This window comes from Nilaparvata lugens, chromosome 4, assembly GCF_014356525.2.
Source record: "Nilaparvata lugens isolate BPH chromosome 4, ASM1435652v1, whole genome shotgun sequence".
NCBI lineage: Eukaryota > Metazoa > Arthropoda > Insecta > Hemiptera > Delphacidae > Nilaparvata > Nilaparvata lugens.
This window is the reverse complement of record NC_052507.1, coordinates 67,327,430-67,350,256: the sequence shown is the minus strand read 5'-3', so window position 1 is coordinate 67,350,256 and position 22,827 is coordinate 67,327,430. Positions and strand designations below refer to the sequence as shown.

The window sequence follows — 22,827 nt, the reverse complement described above, 5'->3', positions numbered from 1 at the left end:
TTGATCGTCTTTGTTGTAATATTGAACTGTTTGTACTTAACTATACAGTTTTCAAATTCTGAAATTATTTAAAAAATAAATGGTTCAATGTAGAACATGCTGAAATTCAATCTTTATGTATAAATTCTTTTTGTATAATAATAACTTCAAAATTGAAAGTATTAATGAATTGTGTCACCATATATATGAGATGTATAATGAAAGTTAACTTGAATAATATGTTTCCATTAAATAAAAACGTCTTGTCATATATTAATTGAAATGATTTGTAAGGTTAAAATTTCTCTAATGTTTTTGTAATTGGGTCTTTTTCTAAATTTTTTTAAAACCGTTTATTCTAAATTTTGATATGATTGATTATCGTTTGAAATGGATGTGGAGTGAATGTAGAGATTTAGTGGGGTTTGATGATTAGAATTTTGCTGGTATGTATTGTTTTTGAGATGGAAACCCATTATTGCCTAAAGAAAGAATAACAGAGGTTATGACTTAGAGAGGCAGTAATGAGATAATATTTTTTGTGTTGATTAATAATGTTGATTGCCATAGATGCAGATGAATACCCATGAATATTGATTGCCTTTGAAGCAAAATATTATTGATGTTTGAATGATTTCTTGTTTAATGATTGATAGTAAAGTTTTGTCATGAAATGTAGTTTGGTTTAGAACATTGAAAAGTCGAAATAAACTATAGAATCCAACAACGATGATTAATAATATTGAATAATTTGCTTTTTATAAAATATTTGAACAATGAATACGGAAATGAAATTATTTTTTCTATTAAAATTTGTAATTGATGTCTCCATATTTCACAATTTTGTATTGCTGACTGTATAATAAGATGTTAACAAATTTCATTTTTATATTGATTATATACTTAGAAATAATTTCATGTGTATTAGATTGTATTGGTAGCCTAATCAAAATTTTCTCTTTAGTTTATAAGCATTTTAAGATAACAGGTACAGCATGGACATTACATTGAAATAATTATCACGTGATCTCGAAATCGGCAACAAGTGACGCCATGAAGAGTGTTAAGAACATTTGGGTGATTTTCGACTAGTGTGACTCATCAATTGAATATCTACACCAATATCTATGCTGATCCAACGCCAATATCTACGCCAATATCTCCACCAATATCTACACCAATACCAACGCCAATATCTACACCATATCTACACCATAACTACGCCACTATCTACACTGATGCCTATGCCAATATCAACGCCATATCTGCTCTGATGTCAATGTCAACGCCAATATCTATGCCATATCTACACCAATATCTACACCAATAACTATGCCACTATCTACACTGATGCCTATGCCAATATCAACGCCAATATCTGCTCTGATGTCAATGTCAACGCCAATATCTACGCCAATATCTACACCAATAACTACACCGATGTCTATGCCAATGCCTGCGCCAATGCCTGTGCTGATGCCAATGCCATCTACGTTGATGTCTACGCCGATGCCTGCGCCAATGTTGATGCCAATGCCAATGACAATGCCAACGCTTATTGCTGACCATGTAACTCAAACTTCAACACTACCACATTACCTGGAGGTAATTGCCATCCATGTTCACGTTCACAACTTTGAATTCAGAATAACAGTCACAGTATCATGAAAGAATTGATTCAAAAAATCCTCTCCTAAATTATTCCTGTATGCAGAACTCTAAACCTTGAAAGCTGAAAATATCAAAAAACCAAACCTTACCTAAATTAATCCTCACCTAAGTTAATCCTGTATGCAGCGTCTATCTCTTTTCCAAAAACAAATTACATTGTCATTTCAAGCCTGAAATGTACATCGTAATTACAAATATGATACAAAATTTACGTGACTCTGTATCGAGTTTTGTATGCAGCCATCTACTACAAGCATGAGGCAATGCTAACTGAGATGTCACCTGTATCGAGTTTGATATGCATCAGTCGACTACAAGTATCAGCCCAACACTATGTGCATCCAGATCAGCCCAACACTACGAGTATTCGGATCAGCCCAACACTGATGTCATCACACTGGAGTCACACTTAACTGAAAATCATACTGAGTGCCTTAACAGACTGTTTTCCAAAATTTGCATCATTAAATCAACCGTGTCAATAGTGAAAGAATGAACATTTTTTGATTTATTGAAATTTTATGTGAAAATTAAATGTAACAATTCATCAATTCATTTAAAAAAAAAATAATAATAATTTTTTTTATTCAACATACTAAATTTTTTTTATGCAATAAATAATTGAAATTTTCTATCTATTAAATTTATGTGAAATTTCAAAAACTATTCTTTATATATTAAACTTTCTGTTGAGATATTTTCCTTTAAATTATAAAGCTTAATCAAAAGTAATTTTGATATTCTATACTTTGAAATATTGTTTGGAAACATATAACAAATGCTATTGATGATTTTATAATAATTTTCAATATAATAGGATGACATGTAATGTTTTTTATAGAAAAATTGTTACTGTTCTCGAATTTAATTTCAACAATTTCCATTTGTTTTAATGTAATTTTTTTTCTTTAATTTTCAAACAGTAAAATTTTTTATGTCAAGAGGGGGGTATTTGTAATATTACATTTTTTCTCGATTGGAATCGAATCTTCAATTCGAGATCTATAAAACTTTATAGTAAATATCAGAGTAATCGATATACGGACAACTTTTTGACTGAGAATTTATCATAAATAATATTGTGTTGCTTGTTCCATGGTATCACCGAAAAAACAACTCTGTAAACAGAGTTAACAGAATTAACAGATCATAGAGAGGATATATAGAATTAAAATAACAGTTTCGAATAAAGTTTTATTGAGAACAAATGTAAATGTGAATTCTAAACTTGTAATTTATAATTTTTTGGTGACATGTCCGTGAAGTCGGCACTGGTTTGAGGTGTCTTTGCTCTTTACTAGGAGGCTTCCTTCTTCTCTAAAAAATGGTGGCTGGCTACTGAAAAGTGTTTTTTGTGCTCTCTGAATATTTTTTCTATTTAATTGAAATTTTAATGTTTTAAATTGAGTTTTGAACAGTTTATAGTGTTCTAATTTTTGTCTATAATTATTTCTTGTGTTTACAAGCATATAGCCATTGTTTTTTCAACTACATAAGTGGATAAGTACTTAGCTTGTAATGATTTTAGATGCTTAAGTGTGTAAGGTATTGTTCTTTGTGGATTTGTGTTGTATATTGCCAAAATTCTTCTGAAGATTATAAGTTGGTTTGCTCTGAAAACTGGATTTCTCATTCATAGGCGATAGATCCATTCATAGTTTATCAAGAATCTATTACGTTGGAGCCGATAACTTTCCTTAGGTTAATAGGTGAAAAATGCTATCCAACCGATTTAGGAGAAATTGGTAGCACGGCAGTGTATATATAATTATTGTTTTCAGAGTACTTTTTCCTTCGTGTAAATTGTGAATTTAGATGATTTTTTTAAAAGTCGTCAAAACAGCTGTCACTACAGATAAAATATCTTGACTATGACTGTGTACTTTTTATGAACTGCTCTACCTACCTCATGCACGAGATGGAGGTTACAAAGTCCATTTCTCAAAAGTAGGGTGGACCCCCCATTAGTTTCCCAGGAAACTCATGCCAGTTGATAGATCTGATAAATAACTATACAGGGTATGAATTTGAAAAAAATCGTTAGAGCCGTTTTTGAGAAAATCGTGAAAAACATGGTTTTTAGTCATTATCCGCCATTTTTCTCAATAATATTACGGAGCTCCTGAAATTCCCCAGAAATGAGTTTCATGCCAGTTGATAGGGTTTATAGATAGCTATCTACGATATAAATTCGAAGAAAATCATTGGAGCCGTTTTCGAGAAAACCGTGAAAAACATGGTTTTTTCGTCATTATCCGCCATTTTTCTCAAGAATATTACAGAGCTCCTGAAATTTTCCCAGAATGAGACTCATGCCAGTTGATAGGGCTCATAAATAGCTATCCATGTATAAATTTGAAGAAAATCGTTAGAGCATTTTCGGAAAACCGTGAAAAGCATGGTTTTTTCGTCATTATCCGCCATTTTTCTCAAGAATATTACAGAGCTCCTGAATTTTCCCAGAAATGAAACTCATAGCAGTTGATAGGGCTTATAAATAGCTATCCATGGTATGAATTTGAAGAAAATCGTTAGAGCCGTTTTCGAGAAAAACGTGAAAAACATGGTTTTTTAGTAATTATCCGCCATTTTTTCCGCCATCTTGAATTGAATTTTATTGAATATCTTATTGTCGGATCCTCATGGTATAAGGACCTTAAGTTTAAAATTTCAAATCAATCGGTTGATTAGGAATGGAGTTATCGTGTTCACAGACATACACACACACACATACCACACACACACACACACATACACACACACACATACCACACACACATACACACACACACAACACACACACACACACACACACACACACACACACACACACATACACACACACCACATACACACACACACACCACACACACACACACACACACAACACACACACACACCACACACACACATACACACACACAGACCAACACCCAAAAATCATGTTTTTGGACTCAGGGGGACTTGAAACGTATAGAAAACTTGAAATCAGGGTACCTTAATTTTTTTTGGAAAGCAATACTTTCCTTACCTATGGTAATAGGGCAAGGAAAGTAAAAATGACAGTATATGCTTACATTATTAGAATTTTTTAATTTTTGCTGGCAGAAGTTTTGAAATTTTCCTTTTATTGCCACTGCCGCCTGCCTCAACGATAAAAATGTACTATTACTTGTGTAAAAAAAAATTTCCCTTTTTCCTTATTATTTCATTCTTTCTAATAAATTCTCATTTTTCCCTTTTTTTATTAATTTTGTATCAAAATCTGATGTATATTTTTTATTTTATTTTTTCATTTTGTATTAGTTTTCTTTTATTTTTCACTTAAAATCTTTGAAGTGTAATATTTATTTTGTCTAAGTCTATTTATCTTTTGTAACTCATTTTTTTTCCTGTAGCTGGGCACCCGCCGAAAAACCTTTGGGTTTGGCAGGACCCTCAACTATTGTATTGTGAATAAAAAAATTTGATTTGATTTTGATAATAATAATTATCATTTGGAATTGAGAGGAAGATTATTTTTAAACTCATTTTGAACTTTAGGTGCACGAATTTTATTAACTATTGCTTGCGTTTATATAATATGATTTTTAAATAATTATGTAATCTTTATCTTCATATTTTCGCGAAAATCCTATTTCCTCTATTTTGGAATATGAGTTGACTGAAGAAGCCGCTAAGAATGACATAAAAAGGGATTGTTTTGTACTTTTTACACAGTTCCACTAAGAGCATTGAGAACACTTAAACATCTGATAAGACATATGATAAATGTTAACCTAATGTGATAGTACGGAAAATTACAATAACATAACTTTTTGGACAGAACAACACAGCAAAATTCTTCATGGAAAATGTAAAAACTCAATCAAAATTCATAGTAAAATTACAGTCAAATTATCAGAAATTAATATAACACTATACAAATTATATAATACAAAGAAACAGACATGGTGAGTTGAGATTTTCGATAATTTTTACAATCTGATCTTCCTCGCAGAGCATTTTCTATTTTCAAAATGAAGTGTGTTAATCAAAACATCACCTTTGATTCCACATTCCAAGATGTATAATTCAACAGACAACTGATTGGAACAAGGTAACTTCACAGGTGGTTGTATTTGTGAATTCAATGTAAAGTGTCACAAGTATATCACCAGTAGAAACAGGGCCCTATTGCATACAAAAATACTAACTGATAGTTTTAGTAGTCAGCTGGTTATTATAATAGGAGATGACTGAATTATTAGCTTATACAGAATGCCCACAAAAAACATTTTACATTTTAGAAATTGAAAAACAATATTAATTTTCAAGATACTATTCATTCAACTTGAGTAAAATAGTCGTGAGTATATGCCATTTATTTTATGAAAAGAAAATTATGTCAGGAAGGTGACGTAATTCTTTCCTGAGGCAATATCCTATTCTGTCCAGGAAGCTCTCCCTGACTTCAATATTTTTGGAGATGTGCACTGCCCTCCTCGATCTCCGGACCTTAACATGTTTGATTTTCATTTGTGGGGACATTTGAAAGAGCAAGTTTATCGACATAGATCCCGTACTTAAGATGCCTTGAAAGCAGCGATATGCAATGAGGTGGCGTTGATCATTAGGGATACACTGCAACAAGTGCGGGAGAGCTTTCTGGACAGAATAGAAAATTGTCTCAGGGAAGAAGGACGTCACCTTCCTGACATAGTTTTTTTTAACTTATAGTAGATGGCATTCACTCATAGCTATTTCACTCAAGTTGAATAAATATAGTTATTGGAAAATTAATATTGTTTTCTATTTTCAAAATATAAATGTTTCTCGTGGTCACTTTGTATTTCCTCATGCAGCAGAGGGCTCTGATGTGAATAGCTATTGATTAATATCATTCATCTGTACAATATTTATTTATCATTATTAAGCGGGTAAAAAATGTTTTTGGCAAAAATACCTAACTTCAAGCTAGAGAGTGTAGAATGTAATGCATGTACTAAATGGTTGCTCACTCAGGTGGTGAATCTTAGATATGTATGTTTTGACCCATATCAATAGATACATTTCATTCAACACTCACAAGCTTGAAGCTACAAGCTACCTGGATCACTCCACTATGTATCCGTATCCACCCACAATGTTGCAGGTTGTTGCACTTGCACAAGCTATGAGTTTCAAAAAAAGAAAGAAAGTACAAAAAATGATGACTAAGCATAAAATGTTTGGGAGAAATACTCTAACCCTACAAAAAGTGCTTCATCACATCAGTTGTGAAATAATAAACCCTCTTATCATTTCAAAATAAGGTTTCATCTGCATATTTCAGAAAGAAATTATCTCCATCCACATTGGTCAATCAGGTACACAGATAGCGAACGCGTGTTGGGAGTTATACTGCCTGGAGCATGCTATCAGGCCAGATGGACTCGTCTACCCTGGCTATGAACGCTGCAGGGATAGATCGTTCAACACCTTCTTCGAAGATAATAGTGGAAAATATGTGCCGAGATGCGTCATTTTTGATTTGGAACCAACTTGCGTAGGTAATCTTGGTTTTTAAAGGAAATTCAATTGTAGGCCTAATACAATTTAACTTAATTGTCAATCTCATGATGTAGATTTGAGTTGATGTTTCAGTCGTGTTTTGATTCCAAAATTAAGTTTAATTCTTCATCAATATTTTATAAAATATAATTTTTCCATCCATTTTCCAATAAGTGATCAGTTTTCAATTCCGAGTTTAACACGAAACTGATGAGAACTGTTTATTCCTTGACCATCAATTTTTAATATATAGGTAGACTACAATAGACAATCACATTAACATTCCCTGGAAGAAAAACGCCTACCTACCAAAAACAATAATAAGCTACTCTCAATTCTCTTGTGTTACAGTATTAAAAGTTGCTGCATTTGTAATGTTATTTGCACTGAATGCAATATCAATAGTTTATTGATTTTTGTCAATAACTTACGTGAGCTACTGAATACTTGAGTATTTTTATAAATAAAAATATAAATCTGAGTACCCTTTTTAAACTATTTCGTCACGACATGTTCCGGCTACTAATGCCATTTACAAGTGATTGAAAATAAATAAATACTAATGCAAGATTCTTATTTTTGATCATATTTACTTATTTTCATTTATTCATAAGAATTGTTACTTGAACGATGGTTAAGTAAAACCATGAATATAGGTTAATTTATACGTTAATTATATTAACAAAATATTTGAAGTGGAAATATAATACACAATATTTTTGAGTTCAAGCTGTTCCGAAATCTTGTATTCAATTATTACTATTTATTGGATGGAGTGAATAATATAATATTATCTATAGTACAAATAATATGATCATACAAACCAGCGATTGCCGAAAACTTTATCTTTTACTTTTTTATTCATTATTTTTGGCCATATCTATTTATTATTCATTGTAAGTTTGAATCTGTTTCTTGTTTATATTTGATGGAGAAAAAACACAATATGAATTTACAGTTTGTTCTAAATAATATTGCAACGATTCTCTGTCCTGAATGAGTTGAGTTTTTTACTCATCCCATTCAGTGAAATAAATAGGCTAAAATGCATCCACAAATATGTTAAACACAAATCTGATGGCATTTTTCTATTATTTTTCAAATATACTCAAAGTTTCAATTAGTCTTTCACTGAACACCTCATCTACCTGAGAGTAGCATTTATTTCGAATTGAATATGTTTGACACTTGCTGTATCCTTATGAGAAACTTGAGTCTATCGTCAGTCCATCTACTTTGAATATCTATTTAAAATTTAATAAATGTTACGTTGGTCACTTGCTGCCTCCAGGCAAGATTGGATTAGAACAAGAGCCTACAGTTAGTTCATCAACTTTAGATAAGAGTACCTACTTGAAATTGTATACGCTAGTCGCTTGCTGCCTCTAGAGGAGATAAGAACTGGAGCCTACCTTCAGGTCATAAATCTTAGATACGGTAACATTGTTGTAGCTTAGACACTGTGTTGCATTTGTGAATATTTGAAAAACACTTACTTTTCTTGGCGAATTGAGGTATGCATTAATTTCACTCCTGAGGAGGAGATTCATCAGCCTGACACCAGGGGCGCTTGCTTTGCAGTGTGTAAACTACAACCATAGAGAAACAATAGTATGTGTAGATATCCCATGGTATGGGGCGTTTATGTCGCAAATTTTACTGTTATATCAAGCTGATAGTTCATGTAATTCTTTTCCGTGAAGCTATGTGACACTGGTCTTCCATAGTGTGCCGTTCATACACTCTCACCCCAACAAAACAGTAAAATTCGACAATAATCAACAGTAATCGGCTTGAGATAACAGTAAAAGTTGCAACATAAACGCCCTATACCATGGGATATCTACTTACGCTATTGTTTCTCTATGCTACAACAAAGTTTCAATGTTTCGTCATGGAAAGCAACATCACTTACATAACTACCGTATCTATTTGAAATTTTTTTTTGTCACTTAATTGCTGTCTTTAGATGAGATTAGAACTGTAGCCTACCGGTATTCCATCAACCTTAGATATAAGAATATATTTGAGATTGAATATGTTTTGTCATTTGCTGTCTCCAGACGAGATAAGAACGGGAGCCTATCGTCAGCTGTTCCACCCAGACACGCTGATCTCGGGCAAAGAGGACGCGGCGAGCAACTTCGCACGTGGCTACTACACGATCGGCAACGAAATGTCCGAACTGGTGCTTGACCGCATCCGTAAAGTGGCCGAGAACTGTGCCAACGTCCAAGGCTTCATAGTGGTGCGCTCTTTCGGCGGAGGCACAGGGTCCGGGTTCACTGTCAATCTGCTCGAGCGCATGACTAACGACTACGCCAAGAAAAACAAAATCGAGTTCGCCATCTATCCATCGCCCAGGGTTAGTAGAATAATTTGGTTCTCAGCTCACTTTATCTATTTATTCATTCATTGGATAAACAATTACTGTTTTTACAAAAGTAGTTGCATAGTCACGAGAATAAGGACTAAGGCACACGAGGCGTATTTTCAGACTAGTGTCCACCAAAGAGAATAGACTGTATGCTAATACAATCAAAATGCACGCAAAGGCTACCTATATGGAAACTCTTTAAGCTACTCTGTAGACTACGTTCTATACTCTCTGTTTGACACGGACGTCGGGACAAGAAGCTCTCTGATTGGTCGATTCTCAATAAGCCAAGTCAATCAGTCAATCGAAGAGCATCCTGTCCTGACGTACCGTGCCGCCTCGTGTGATTCGGCCCTAAGGTTCACGCAGCGGCGTGATGGGGAAGTAAGTCATCATCATCATCATCATCATCATCGACATCGAGAGCTTATTAAAATAAGCATTCCATGAAGGACAATGAGAAATGTACTTGTTGTTTGTTGCAGAGCTAAATAATAATTTTCACATGACTGTTACTCTGAGGAGAAAAGAGGAGTCGGTTCACAAAATTTCATCAATCTCCTTACATTCGATAATTCTTATCTCGATTTATTCATGTAATTTTCTTGCAGATATCACCGTTGATCACTGAGCCGTATAATGCATGTCTAACCACTCATGGAAGTCTCAACGTGTCCGATTGTTGTTTCATTTTCGACAACGAGGCTTTCTATGATATTTGTGCCCGCAACTTGGATGTGAATCGACCAACCTATACGAATCTCAATCGTCTAATTGGACAGGTAAATTTTGTATCTCATCATCTAAGAATTTATTCAACTATGCATTCTATGGTACACAAATCATTGACCGTCCGAAGTCGATGGTTTTGAATTTCTCTTTTCTATTTATGTTTGTATGTTTTCATGTATGTATGATTTTTCTCATTTACGGCAAAACAAGGCAATCGATTTTTATGATATTAGACAGGAATGGTCCTTCTTGAATTGCGCGTCGATGAATGTGTAAAATTTTGCATTAAGGAGAAGGAATTCCCTCTTTACTTCCATATTACTGTAAAAATCAGACCATAGAGTTATTTATAATCAATGAACTGTAAAGTGGATTATTAATTGCCTGCAATAATTGCATTGATTATTAATAACTGAAAGTAACATAGTATTTTCACTTGACTTTCCTCTGCTTTCAACTCGGGCTGATCAGTTGACAGTGTGTCTTGTGGGAAATTAGAATTCGGTGATAGTTGTTTACAACAGATGATTAGCATTGCAGAAACGCCAATCCAATCAGACATTGGCCGTTTCACACCGATAGGCCTATATCCCGTCGACACGACCAAAGACCTTAAAGATCCATAGACTCACATGCAGCGCTAGTGTCGTACTTGGAATTGAAATCGGCTATTGAGGGGGCAACCTATGAAATTATTACCAATGCCTTTGCAATCTATACTATTACGAATATATAGATACAATATCTCGTGCTAAAATACCCCAATGGCGGCCTTCAATTTCAAGTAAGAGCTATCATTGGGAAGGCATAAGCATTGTGGGTCTATATCTCTTTAAGGTCTTTGGACACGACAGAACAGAAATAACTCTGATGGTCAGTATTAAAAGGGGCTATGGTTTATAACTGCGCGTGGTCAACTGTTCACAGATCTACTGGAAGGCCTGTGCATGATTTTAAAAGGTCGAAAATTAGTTGAGCTTATTCAAACAGCCAGAATAGTAGACTACATTGTCGATACTCAATATTGTGATTTTTGAAGGTTGATATAATATTGTAATGGACTCTAATGTTAATGTTTTGAAGGGACGTATTCAACGATCCAAAGGTTTAAAGAGTCTCACAACCGAAGCTCATTGTGTAATGGATTCTAAAAAATAGACTGGCTGAGCAATTAGTGGACTAGACTAACTCACTTATGTTGAATAAGCTTATGTAATGCTCATGTACTAATTGACCGAGCGAAGTGAGGTCTAAGATTCAAGTCGACGGTTTGGCATTTCTCTTAATGTTTAAATGTTGGAATGTTTAAATGTTTATTCATGTTTATATGTTTATATGTTGCGCATTTACGGCGAAACGCGGTAATAGATTTCCATGAAATTTGACAGGTATGTTCCTTTTTAAATTGCGCGTCTACGTATATACAAGGTTTTTGGAAATTTTGCATCTCAAGGATAATATAAAAGGAAAAAGGAGCCTCCTTCATACGCCAATATTGGAGTAAAAATCAGACTATAGAATTATTCATCATTATTCAGCTGTCCATAGTAGACTATAATACTACCCGTTCAAAAACATCGAAAATCTTGTAAATATATATCTTTCCATCAATGTTGTGGACAGTTGCAGCCAGACCTGATAACAGCGCTCACACTCACATTCCGGGACGACACGTCACGGTACGATAGGACAGAAAGCTCTATGTTTATTTAGATTTTTTTCTAGACATTTTAAATTTAGTTAAATTATTTATTATTTTTTGAGAAAACATAACAACAGGTCAATGTAACTTACTGAGCTCGAGGTCTACTGTTCACAGAACTACTAGTATCATATGGAATACAAATTCAAACGTGAACTGAGTTTGTTAACATTTAAAACAAGTGACATCAGGTACTTGTGGATGAGAATACTGCGTGAGGTCTGCTGTTCACAGAGCTACTTGTAATAGGAGTACCGTTTCCCATTTATTTCATTCAAAATGCAATTATATTTTATTGAAATTGAAAATATATATTATAATAATTATATATAAGATAGCGATCTAATCATTACGAAGGTGTAAAAAAATTATGCCATCGCTATTTTGAATAATATTTTATAATACTACAGAATAATCAATATTATAGCATACTATAACTGTATAACCAATGGTAACAATGTAGCATGGAATAACCATTTACCTTTGTACCTTTTTCTTGCACAACTATTTCTCACTCTTCTTCTTCCTCTTCCTGTTCACCCAATCCTTTTCATTTCAATTTTCTCCGTCTTTCAATGTCTTCTTTTCCTCATCTCCGAAATAGGTTCAATAGCTATAGTTAGTATAGTTTATTGTAGTAGCAAGTTAGTTTAGTTGATTATAGTAGCTACTTAGCAGTTTTCAACAGCTTGTAAGAGAGGAAATCTAGATCATGTAGGTTTCAGAGACTATATGACAAGTTAAGTCATGACACCACATAGTGAACACGTGTACCTTATTACAAGCGAATTTCTTGGAATGCTTCCAATCTTCCAGTAGTTGATGTAAGACTGGAATACATTGTCTACTGGAATACATCGACATATCTGGAATGCTAGCGAGAACAGAGGAAGATGGTGCTAACTGAAACTAATGCATTCACAGAAACTATGCTGTAATCTGGTAACTCCATCCAAACCATATAACACTGATGCAGCATTAGGAATGTCACTACTGCTTCAGTGATGGTGATAAGAGAATAGTTCAAGAAACAAGAAGCTACATTATTCTCTCTTGAAAGTCTGCGGTCTGCAAAGTTGGAAAACTTCATTCAACTTACATAAACTTGAATATTTATGAACTCACTAATCTATGCAACTTGCATAATTTTATTATTTGAGTGAAATCAAATAATTTTACAAATTTATATTTCATACTAGCTTAGAAAACTGGAACCCCATATTTCTAGACTAGAAGATTGCATGAATCATGTAATGGGTGTTTTTCTAAATGGATTTTTACTTGACTTTGTGAGATATTCGATTGACGAGTTTACTATTTACTAGGAGTATTTGCGTGATATAGATGTTATTTTTTCTTATCACTGAATTGTTATTATTATGCATTACCCTTCATCCTCACGTTCAATGAGTATTAATTATTCTTTCGAATTGTATTCAATGAGTTTAGCAATTGAGGCAACGTATTACCAATTTAGGGAACGTAGCATATATCAATCATGAAAGCATTCTTTTATCATTACATTTTTAAAAATTTCGTTAGGTTGGATAGCTCTTGAGTAGCTATCATTTTAATTCAAAGCATTTTGTAGATTAAGTTGAATTTAACATGATCAAATACTCTGATGAATTCATGAGCTGACGAGAAACTGTATCACAATAATAATCGACCTCTCCAGGTAACAAAGTATAAATTAGAAACATAATTTCAATGTAGTAACGAATCTATTGATTTAAGAACTAGTGAGATCACGTGACGCCCTCTTGAATACTATTGGTGAATGCCGATATGAATGCCATGTAGACCCACTACGTCATACAACGTCCACCAATCAAGTGCGAGTAGGCCCACAACGCGCTCTCATTGGCTGATGCTTTCACGGCATTATGGAGACGCCATTTTGTTGAAACTGAATGATAATTATGTTGTTGTAAGGGGTCATTACTTGACTTATATAATTATAGAGAGTCATTTAAAGGTAAGGTAATCTTGAAACCTTTGCAATATCAAGTTTTCTCTCGTGACTCAGTTTCCAAACATTCAAATCCACAATATAATAAGATCTAAAATAATGTTGAATTACTTTGAATGAGGTTGCTGCAGTTATCTTACCAATATTATTGTTCATGCAAGAATTCTGTATACATAATACCTTGGCTAATATTTTCTTATCTGGAAATTCAAAAGCAATTCGGAAGCTAGTATAATACACAATTTTGATCACACCAGTGATTGCTCAATGGTGCAGTTTTCACAGCGATTAGTCTATCAACGGTCTCGGAAATGATCTGGAACTAAATTAATGTGAACATAAACCTTGAAATAAGATTCTGGAAATTTCGATTTTTGATTTAACTTGGCTCTTCGACTAGATTTTGCGGATTAGATTTGGATTACGGTTCCTATTAGAAACTGATTACAAAAATGTAAGCCGATTGACAAGAAACAGAACAATAACCATTCAATTGATAGTATTTTGAATGCTATATTTGCTCAGTTAAAATGTAATGACGCATAAGAACCAAATGTCGTTGTCGTTTGGCCAAATGTGAACTAAGAAAATTTGTGGCTTCCATATAGATTATGTTGTGGGAAAAATTCCAAACTGGGGGTTTAAGAATACCAACACAATGTTTTTCATGGAATAATAGAACTATCATACAAACCATTGCATGAATTTTAATGATCAACTTCTTCCTTGAAATGGTGTTTGGTTCTGATTGAGATTAAACGTATTGTTAACTTGATGAAAAATCGCATAATCTCTTATAAGTTACTGAGCCAATCCAAGCAAGGTACTCATAATGAATCTTTCAAAATAAGGCTTGGGGAGTTGGAGTTGAATCAACGGCAATTAAATCGTAATTTGAGCACGCATTATCAACCTACTGATGTTGATTGCAAAACAATGAGTTGTTGAACTCACTATCAAATTTAAACTTTTCTAGACGATTTTTTTTCACAGGAAGCTTTAAAAATTTAAACGTTTGACGGCGCCATTCGAGGAAGAAAAACAGTTACCTGATTCCTCGTCCTCCCAAACAAGCAAAAGTTTTCAGTGTGTCAACAAGCTGAAAATATCTGAAAGACGTTACTCGAGTTTGCAGTGGATGATAAGGGATGAGGTTGGGGGGAGGTGGTGTCTGATTTTTGAGTTGGAGTATAGAGGGAGAGCGAACGCGGAAGCGTGCATCTACGTGCTGGAATCCTGGATCAAAAAAGGGTTGAAAAACATCCGTGGAAGGATGTTTACCAGCCCGATAGTAAATCCGTATACATAATCGTCTGGCGTGTGGGACTTGTTGATAAAGCTGGAGTTTTTTTGGTCAGAGCTGCACGACCAGCTTACTACTCTTCCTTTGTCACTCTATCCCTTTCTCTCTTTTTCTTCCCTACATCACCCCCTCTTTTGTTGTTCTCCAGCAGCTTATATCGGTCGAGATAATCGCTCAATACCTTAACTTTCTCAGAAATCTTGCTCAACTCCAGCAGAAGATCATCTTCCACAAAGTTATTTCCTGTGCAAACTTCGCCCAACACCAGCATTGGCTTCACAGAAAAATATCAACAAACTCCAACTTTATATCCACTCGTAAAATGATGATTTGGCTCATCTATTCTTATTTGGCTGTCCGAAATAGACAATACTCGCATCCTTATAGTTAGTAAGCCAAACATTTTAAAGAAGACACGAATTTGGGGATTTTCGGATAGGAAATCAATGAAGTAGGTTATGAATATAACTTGGAATAACTGTTCCAGTTCTTGAAAATATCGTCTAAGAAGTTTTACTGGCGGATTTTAAGACATTTGGAGATAGAGCCTTACAAGATACAGCTTCCATTAATTATTCTTGATATTTTTATTGGATCTAATCACTTAAATATGAAAGCAATGAATATAATACAATACATGCTCAGTGCCATAATATCTTCACCTTCTTCCTATATTTCCTTCTTCCTCTCCACTGTTTTATAGATACTAATAATATCAAATTCGAGTGATTGATAGAAATAATCTTGAAGTTGATCACGATAGACTAATATAATTGACCGAGCGAAATGAGGTCTAAGATTCAAGTCGACGGTTTGGCATTTCTCTTAATATTTAAATGTTAAATGTTGCGCATTTACGGCGAAACGCGGTAATAGATTTTCATGAAATTTGACAGGTATGACAAATAGGTCTACTGTTCGTGACATCACAGGTATGTCAAGAGGTCTACTGTTCACAGAACTACTAGTAATTAATATGTGTCAATGACTACATTTGAACAAGATGTCAAGTGATAACTATGTGAACACTATAATAATGATAACATACAATATACATTATATAATTTAGAACTGATATACTGTATATGCTGTAATAATTCCACATCAGAGTATATTATAGAATAAATATTAATTTGTTACTTTGAACAATTAATTACGACATAGCAGTCAGGTATTTATAAATAAAGCTATTAGCTTCTACTTACATTAGTGTAGCGCTTTCGGACACTAGTTCCTTCATCAACACTGGCTGTCACTTCCGTTGTTGAATACATGTGGTTATTAAGCAGCGTGGGTTGTGGGAGTGGCGGGAATTTTGAACTGTTGGCGGCGGGGGTGGCGGGAATGTTTGGAGTAGGAGGTTGAAGAGGCTGTGTGATTTGAAGTTGGTTTGCTCATTAAGGATGTTGTGGGGGTCTCTTTTAGTGTGTTTGTATATTTCAAATTGTTCCAAGGTGTTTAGTTCAGGTCCTTTGTTTCTGAACAATTTTCAAAACTTAACCAACTTCAAATCACACAGCCTCTTCAACCTCCTACTCCAATAATCCACAATTTTGATCACACCAGTGATTGCTCAATGGTGCAGTTTTCACAGCGATTAGTCTATCAACGGTCTCGGAAATGATCTGGAACTAAATTAATGTGAACATAAACCTTGAAATAAGATTCTGGAATTTCGATTTTTGATTTAACTTGGCTCTTCGACTAGATTTTGCGGATTAGATTTGGATTACGGTTCCTATTAGAAACTGATTACAAAAATGTAAGCCGATTGACAAGAAACAGAACAATAACCATTCAATTGATAGTATTTTGAATGCTATATTTGCTCAGTTAAAATGTAATGACGCATAAGAACCAAATGTCGTTGTCGTTTGGCCAAATGTGAACTAAGAAAATTTGTGGCTTCCATATAGATTATGTTGTGGGAAAATTCCAAACTGGGGGTTTAAGAATACCAACACAATGTTTTTCATGGAATAATAGAACTATCATACAACCATTGCATGAATTTTAATGATCAACTTCTTCCTTGAAATGGTGTTTGGTTCTGATTGAGATTAAACGTATTGTTAACTTGATGAAAAATCGCATAATCTCTTATAAGTTACTGAGCCAATCCAAGCAAGGTACTCATAATGAATCTTTCAAAATAAGGCTTGGGGAGTTGGAGTTGAATCAACGGCAATTAAATCGTAATTTGAGCACGCATTATCAACCTACTGATGTTGATTGCAAAACAATGAGTTGTTGAACTCACTATCAAATTTAAACTTTTCTAGACGATTTTTTTTCACAGGAAGCTTTAAAAATTTAAACGTTTGACGGCGCCATTCGAGGAAGAAAAACAGTTACCTGATTCCTTGTCCTCCCAAACAAGCAAAGTTTTCAGTGTGTCAACAAGCTGAAAATATCTGAAAGACGTTACTCGAGTTTGCAGTGGATGATAAGGGATGAGGTTGGGGGGAGGTGGTGTCTGATTTTTGAGTTGGAGTATAGAGGGAGAGCGAACGCGGAAGCGTGCATCTACGTGCTGGAATCCTGGATCAAAAAAGGGTTGAAAAACATCCGTGGAAGGATGTTTACCAGCCCGATAGTAAATCCGTATACATAATCGTCTGGCGTGTGGGACTTGTTGATAAAGCTGGAGGTTTTTTGGTCAGAGCTGCACGACCAGCTTACTACTCTTCCTTTGTCACTCTATCCCTTTCTCTCTTTTTCTTCCCTACATCACCCCCTCTTTTGTTGTTCTCCAGCAGCTTATATCGGTCGAGATAATCGCTCAATACCTTAACTTTCTCAGAAATCTTGCTCAACTCCAGCAGAAGATCATCTTCCACAAAGTTATTTCCTGTGCAAACTTCGCCCAACACCAGCATTGGCTTCACAGAAAAATATCAACAAACTCCAACTTTATATCCACTCGTAAAATGATGATTTGGCTCATCTATTCTTATTTGGCTGTCCGAAATAGACAATACTCGCATCCTTATAGTTAGTAAGCCAAACATTTTAAAGAAGACACGAATTTGGGGATTTTCGGATAGGAAATCAATGAAGTAGGTTTATGAATATAACTTGGAATAACTGTTCCAGTTCTTGAAAATATCGTCTAAGAAGTTTTACTGGCGGATTTTAAGACATTTGGAGATAGAGCCTTACAAGATACAGCTTCCATTAATTATTCTTGATATTTTTATTGGATCTAATCACTTAAATATGAAAGCAATGAATATAATACAATACATGCTCAGTGCCATAATATCTTCACCTTCTTCCTATATTTCCTTCTTCCTCTCCACTGTTTTATAGATACTAATAATATCAAATTCGAGTGATTGATAGAAATAATCTTGATGTTGATCACGATAGACTAATATAATTGACCGAGCGAAATGAGGTCTAAGATTCAAGTCGACGGTTTGGCATTTCTCTTAATATTTAAATGTTTAAATGTTGCGCATTTACGGCGAAACGCGGTAATAGATTTTCATGAAATTTGACAGGTATGACAAAATAGGTCTACTGTTCGTGACATCACAGGTATGTCAAGAGGTCTACTGTTCACAGAACTACTAGTAATTAATATGTGTCAATGACTACATTTGAACAAGATGTCAAGTGATAACTATGTGAACACTATAATAATGATAACATACAATATACATTATATAATTTAGAACTGATATACTGTATATGCTGTAATAATTCCACATCAGAGTATATTATAGAATAAATATTAATTTGTTACTTTGAACAATTAATTACGACATAGCAGTCAGGTATTTATAAATAAAAGCTATTAGCTTCTACTTACATTAGTGTAGCGCTTTCGGACACTAGTTCCTTCATCAACACTGGCTGTCACTTCCGTTGTTGAATACATGTGGTTATTAAGCAGCGTGGGTTGTGGGAGTGGCGGGAATTTTTGAACTGTTGGCGGCGGGGGTGGCGGGAATGTTTGGAGTAGGAGGTTGAAGAGGCTGTGTGATTTGAAGTTGGTTTGCTCATTAAGGATGTTGTGGGGGTCTCTTTTAGTGTGTTTGTATATTTCAAATTGTTCCAAGGTGTTTAGTTCAGGTCCTTTGTTTCTGAACAATTTTCAAAACTTAACCAACTTCAAATCACACAGCCTCTTCAACCTCCTACTCCAATAATCCACAAATTCAAACATTCCCGCCACCCCCGCCGCCAACAGTTCAAAAATTCCCGCCACTCCCACAACCCACGCTGCTTAATAACCACATGTATTCAACAACGGAAGTGACAGCCAGTGTTGATGAAGGAACTAGTGTCCGAAAGCGCTACACTAATGTAAGTAGAAGCTAATAGCTTTTATTTATAAATACCTGACTGCTATGTCGTAATTAATTGTTCAAAGTGATTATTTAACAAGCAGTTCGTAATGGAATCAAACATTGAAGAGTATTAATTTGTTCATGAAAACATGAATTGCAGAATGTAAGGTACTGAATGATTCTAATTATTACTGAGATTATCATTTCAGATAGTACAGTCAAGATTATATGAATACTGATTATCAAAATCAATACTGATTTGAATTTTCTAATTCCACAGAATGCAGTCAACATTACATGAATACTGATTCAGCATAATAAATACTGATTTGAATTTTCAAAACTTAACTGAATTACTGAAATCAATAATATTTAATTAATCGAATATCAGAAATGATGAAGTTTGTAAAATATCAAAATGAAAATAATTTCAAATTTATCGCTTGAGAAGAGTTTTGCAAGTGCTGCTAATTCAATTAATTGGAACACCAATATTCTGATTGGAATCATGTTTGACAACATTTCGATGCAATATGATTCTCGAATCATGACAAGAGATCGAATTAGTGCGTTCGATAGCACTCAACCCACCGCACCGGAGTTCGAACTTCGCTGGTGAAGTATTTGCGCTCAGATTAATAATTTTTTGTTCAACTCTATTTGATTTGAACAAGCAGCTGTGATTATTGTGGGAACCGCGTAGAATATTGAAATTGATTGAACTCTAATGGCTCGTTGCATCGCCAGGTGATGAGTGGGAAATGGGGGTGGTTTTGCAATGGTCGTGAGGGGTGAGGTTGGTGAGAGGGAATTGTGGTGGGGGGAGGATTTGGATTTTGACTTCTATCAGAGTCGTTGGCTTTTTGTTTGTCGCTCTCAATTATTACATCGCTCTTTCCATCAATTAACATGCTGCAAGTGTTGAACAATTAGTGAAGGTACAAGGTTTTCTATTTTATGTAAATTTTGAAAGAGGATGGAGAGCGCTGGAAAGTATATGTAAGGATATGAAGAATGAGGAAGAAGGTGTGATGCAGCGAATATGAAGAGAAAGGAAGAGGAGAGAATGAAGAAACTATGAGAGGATAGAGAGGAGAGGAAGTGGGGAAAATATTAAGAGACAGAAAGGAGAGATAAGCGAATATAAATTGACAGGAGTGAGATTAGATTAGAGTTCTTTATTTATGTATGTTACAATAATATTTACTGGCTTATACACTAATTTCCATTAATAATTACAGTACAGCTTATAATTCAATGAATTTCACGAAATATGAGAGATTAATATTAATGAGAGGAGAGAGAGAGAGAGGGGGGAGAGGGAGAGAGGAGAAAATATAAAGGGACAAGAGAAAAAAAATTGGAGAGATATTGGAGTTGGAAAGGAAGATACAAAAGAGGGAAGAAGAACACAGTGGAGAGGCAAGGACAGAAAAGCTGGTAAGAAACTAGAGGAATCGCAAGAGGAAGTGAGAATGAGATGAAGTGAGCAAGAATGAGTTATTTGGAGGAGAAAGCAAAAACAAGTAAGAGAGGAAGTCGCGAGAGAGACAGAATGAATAGGTGGGGAAGGAGCGACAGAAGAAGAAAATGAGAAAGGAGAAAGAGGAGAATGAGATGGAGAAGGGATGAGAAGGAGTAAGAGAAGGAGGGGAAAGAGTGGAAGACGAAGGAGAAGGATGGGAGTGAATAGGAAGAGAAGGATAGAGAAGACAAGGGAGAAAAAAGGGGTAGAACAAGGGAATAGGAAGGGGAGAAAGAAGGCATAGAATGGAAAACGACGATTGAAAGAGTAGAGAGAGAACGTGGCACAGTTGGGGAACGAGGACGTATAAGAACCAAATTAGGAAAAAAATGCAAAGTAGATTCAACAGAAAGAAGCAAGTTTAATAATGGAAATGATGTGAGAAAAACAGAGAGATCGTTGCAAGTAATAAGAAAACTGAAAACCGGAAGGCCAGCGGAAATGAAGAAAATAAGTGGTCCATGGAGGGGATACCCAAAAAAGGAACTAGAATGTGCAATTGCAATGTATATGAGAGAGCCAAGAGAGAAAATAAAGTAACATTCGGAGAGAGATGGAAGAGCATGTGAAGAGAGATGAATGATCGAGAATTTGAGTAAAAAAGTGAATTGTGGATGTGAGTGTTGGTGATAGAGAGTGAGCGAATTATAGTGTGGGTTGGCTCCGAATTGGAATGGAAGAATAACTTCGTTCGGCTATAAATTGTTATAAATTTGAGGTCCAATCGACCGTTATTGCAGCTGTGAAAGAAATTTAATTTGCCAAGAGAAAAACATTCCTAGCGATGAAGCAAGCACAGCTTTTCCATCTCTTCTATATGGGGACCTGAATTTGTTTAGCCCAGTTCATTACCGAGTGGAAAAACAAATGCTTCAACAACAAGATGGCCGTTGGCCCACCTGCAATGTGACGTAGAAGCATGGAAAAACTTTTTCCACCTCTTCTGATAATGGCGGAACGGTTTTCTTCATTGTTCTTTCATCAGTGTTGCCCTTTCTTCTTTGTAATTTCCCCTAGCTAATTGCTGAGATAATTTCCACAATTCCCTTTCCTGCTCTAATATATTTTTCATACTTCTAAATTTCTGGCTCGTTTTTCACCCCCTTAATTTCTGTGCGCTGAATCGAATATCATCTTTATAGCAAACAGAGCAGTTTCTCCGTCCTGTTACAGATTTTTAACTTTTCCCCAACGTCGATGACAATCATTATCCGGAAACGCTACCGAAGTTTAATTTGATAATGAACTGAGCTACAGCTTTTCAAATAAAAAGGTAATTATTGTACCCTTTGTATTTATCACGAGACGATGATTAGTATTCCCAGTTTGCTTCATGGAAAACATCAAAGACTTCCAGATGGGACTCGACTCGAAATTAAAATCTATTCGACAATTAGTAAACGGAATAGTAACGAGTATGAAGTTAATTGATTGCGTTTGTTCGTTCAAGAAAAGAAATTTGCTTGTCCATGGTTAATTGTAGTGCAATGGAGAATGAACCGAGTTATCAAGAACTGGAGCCTGTTTCATAAAAGTTACAAGTCCTGCAATACAGGAGAATCACCATTCCAATTACATGCTCAATATAGCCGATAAAATCAGCTGTTCCTGTATTACAGGACTTCTAAATTTTTATGAAACAGGGGCCTGATATGTGAGTTGTGAAATGTAACTGAGTATGATTAGTAAGAGATTGGATATTGGACACTGCTGATCTTGTACAAGGTAATGTGAAC

At 34.8% G+C, this 22,827-nt stretch overlaps 1 protein-coding gene across 1 annotated transcript in view; it reads left to right on the top strand.

Annotated features, from left to right (window-relative positions):
• The first annotated feature begins 5,393 nt into the window (after positions 1–5,393).
• LOC111057771 (tubulin alpha-3 chain) overlaps positions 5,394–22,827 on the top strand; it is a 46,056-nt gene continuing 28,622 nt past the window's right edge. Inside the window, exons 1-4 of the mRNA XM_039426277.1 lie at positions 5,394–5,603; positions 6,965–7,181; positions 9,246–9,547; positions 10,171–10,341. Of these exons, the coding sequence (XP_039282211.1) occupies positions 5,601–5,603; positions 6,965–7,181; positions 9,246–9,547; positions 10,171–10,341 (693 nt within the window). The 5' untranslated portion in view covers positions 5,394–5,600. The remainder of the gene's footprint in view (positions 5,604–6,964; positions 7,182–9,245; positions 9,548–10,170; positions 10,342–22,827) is intronic.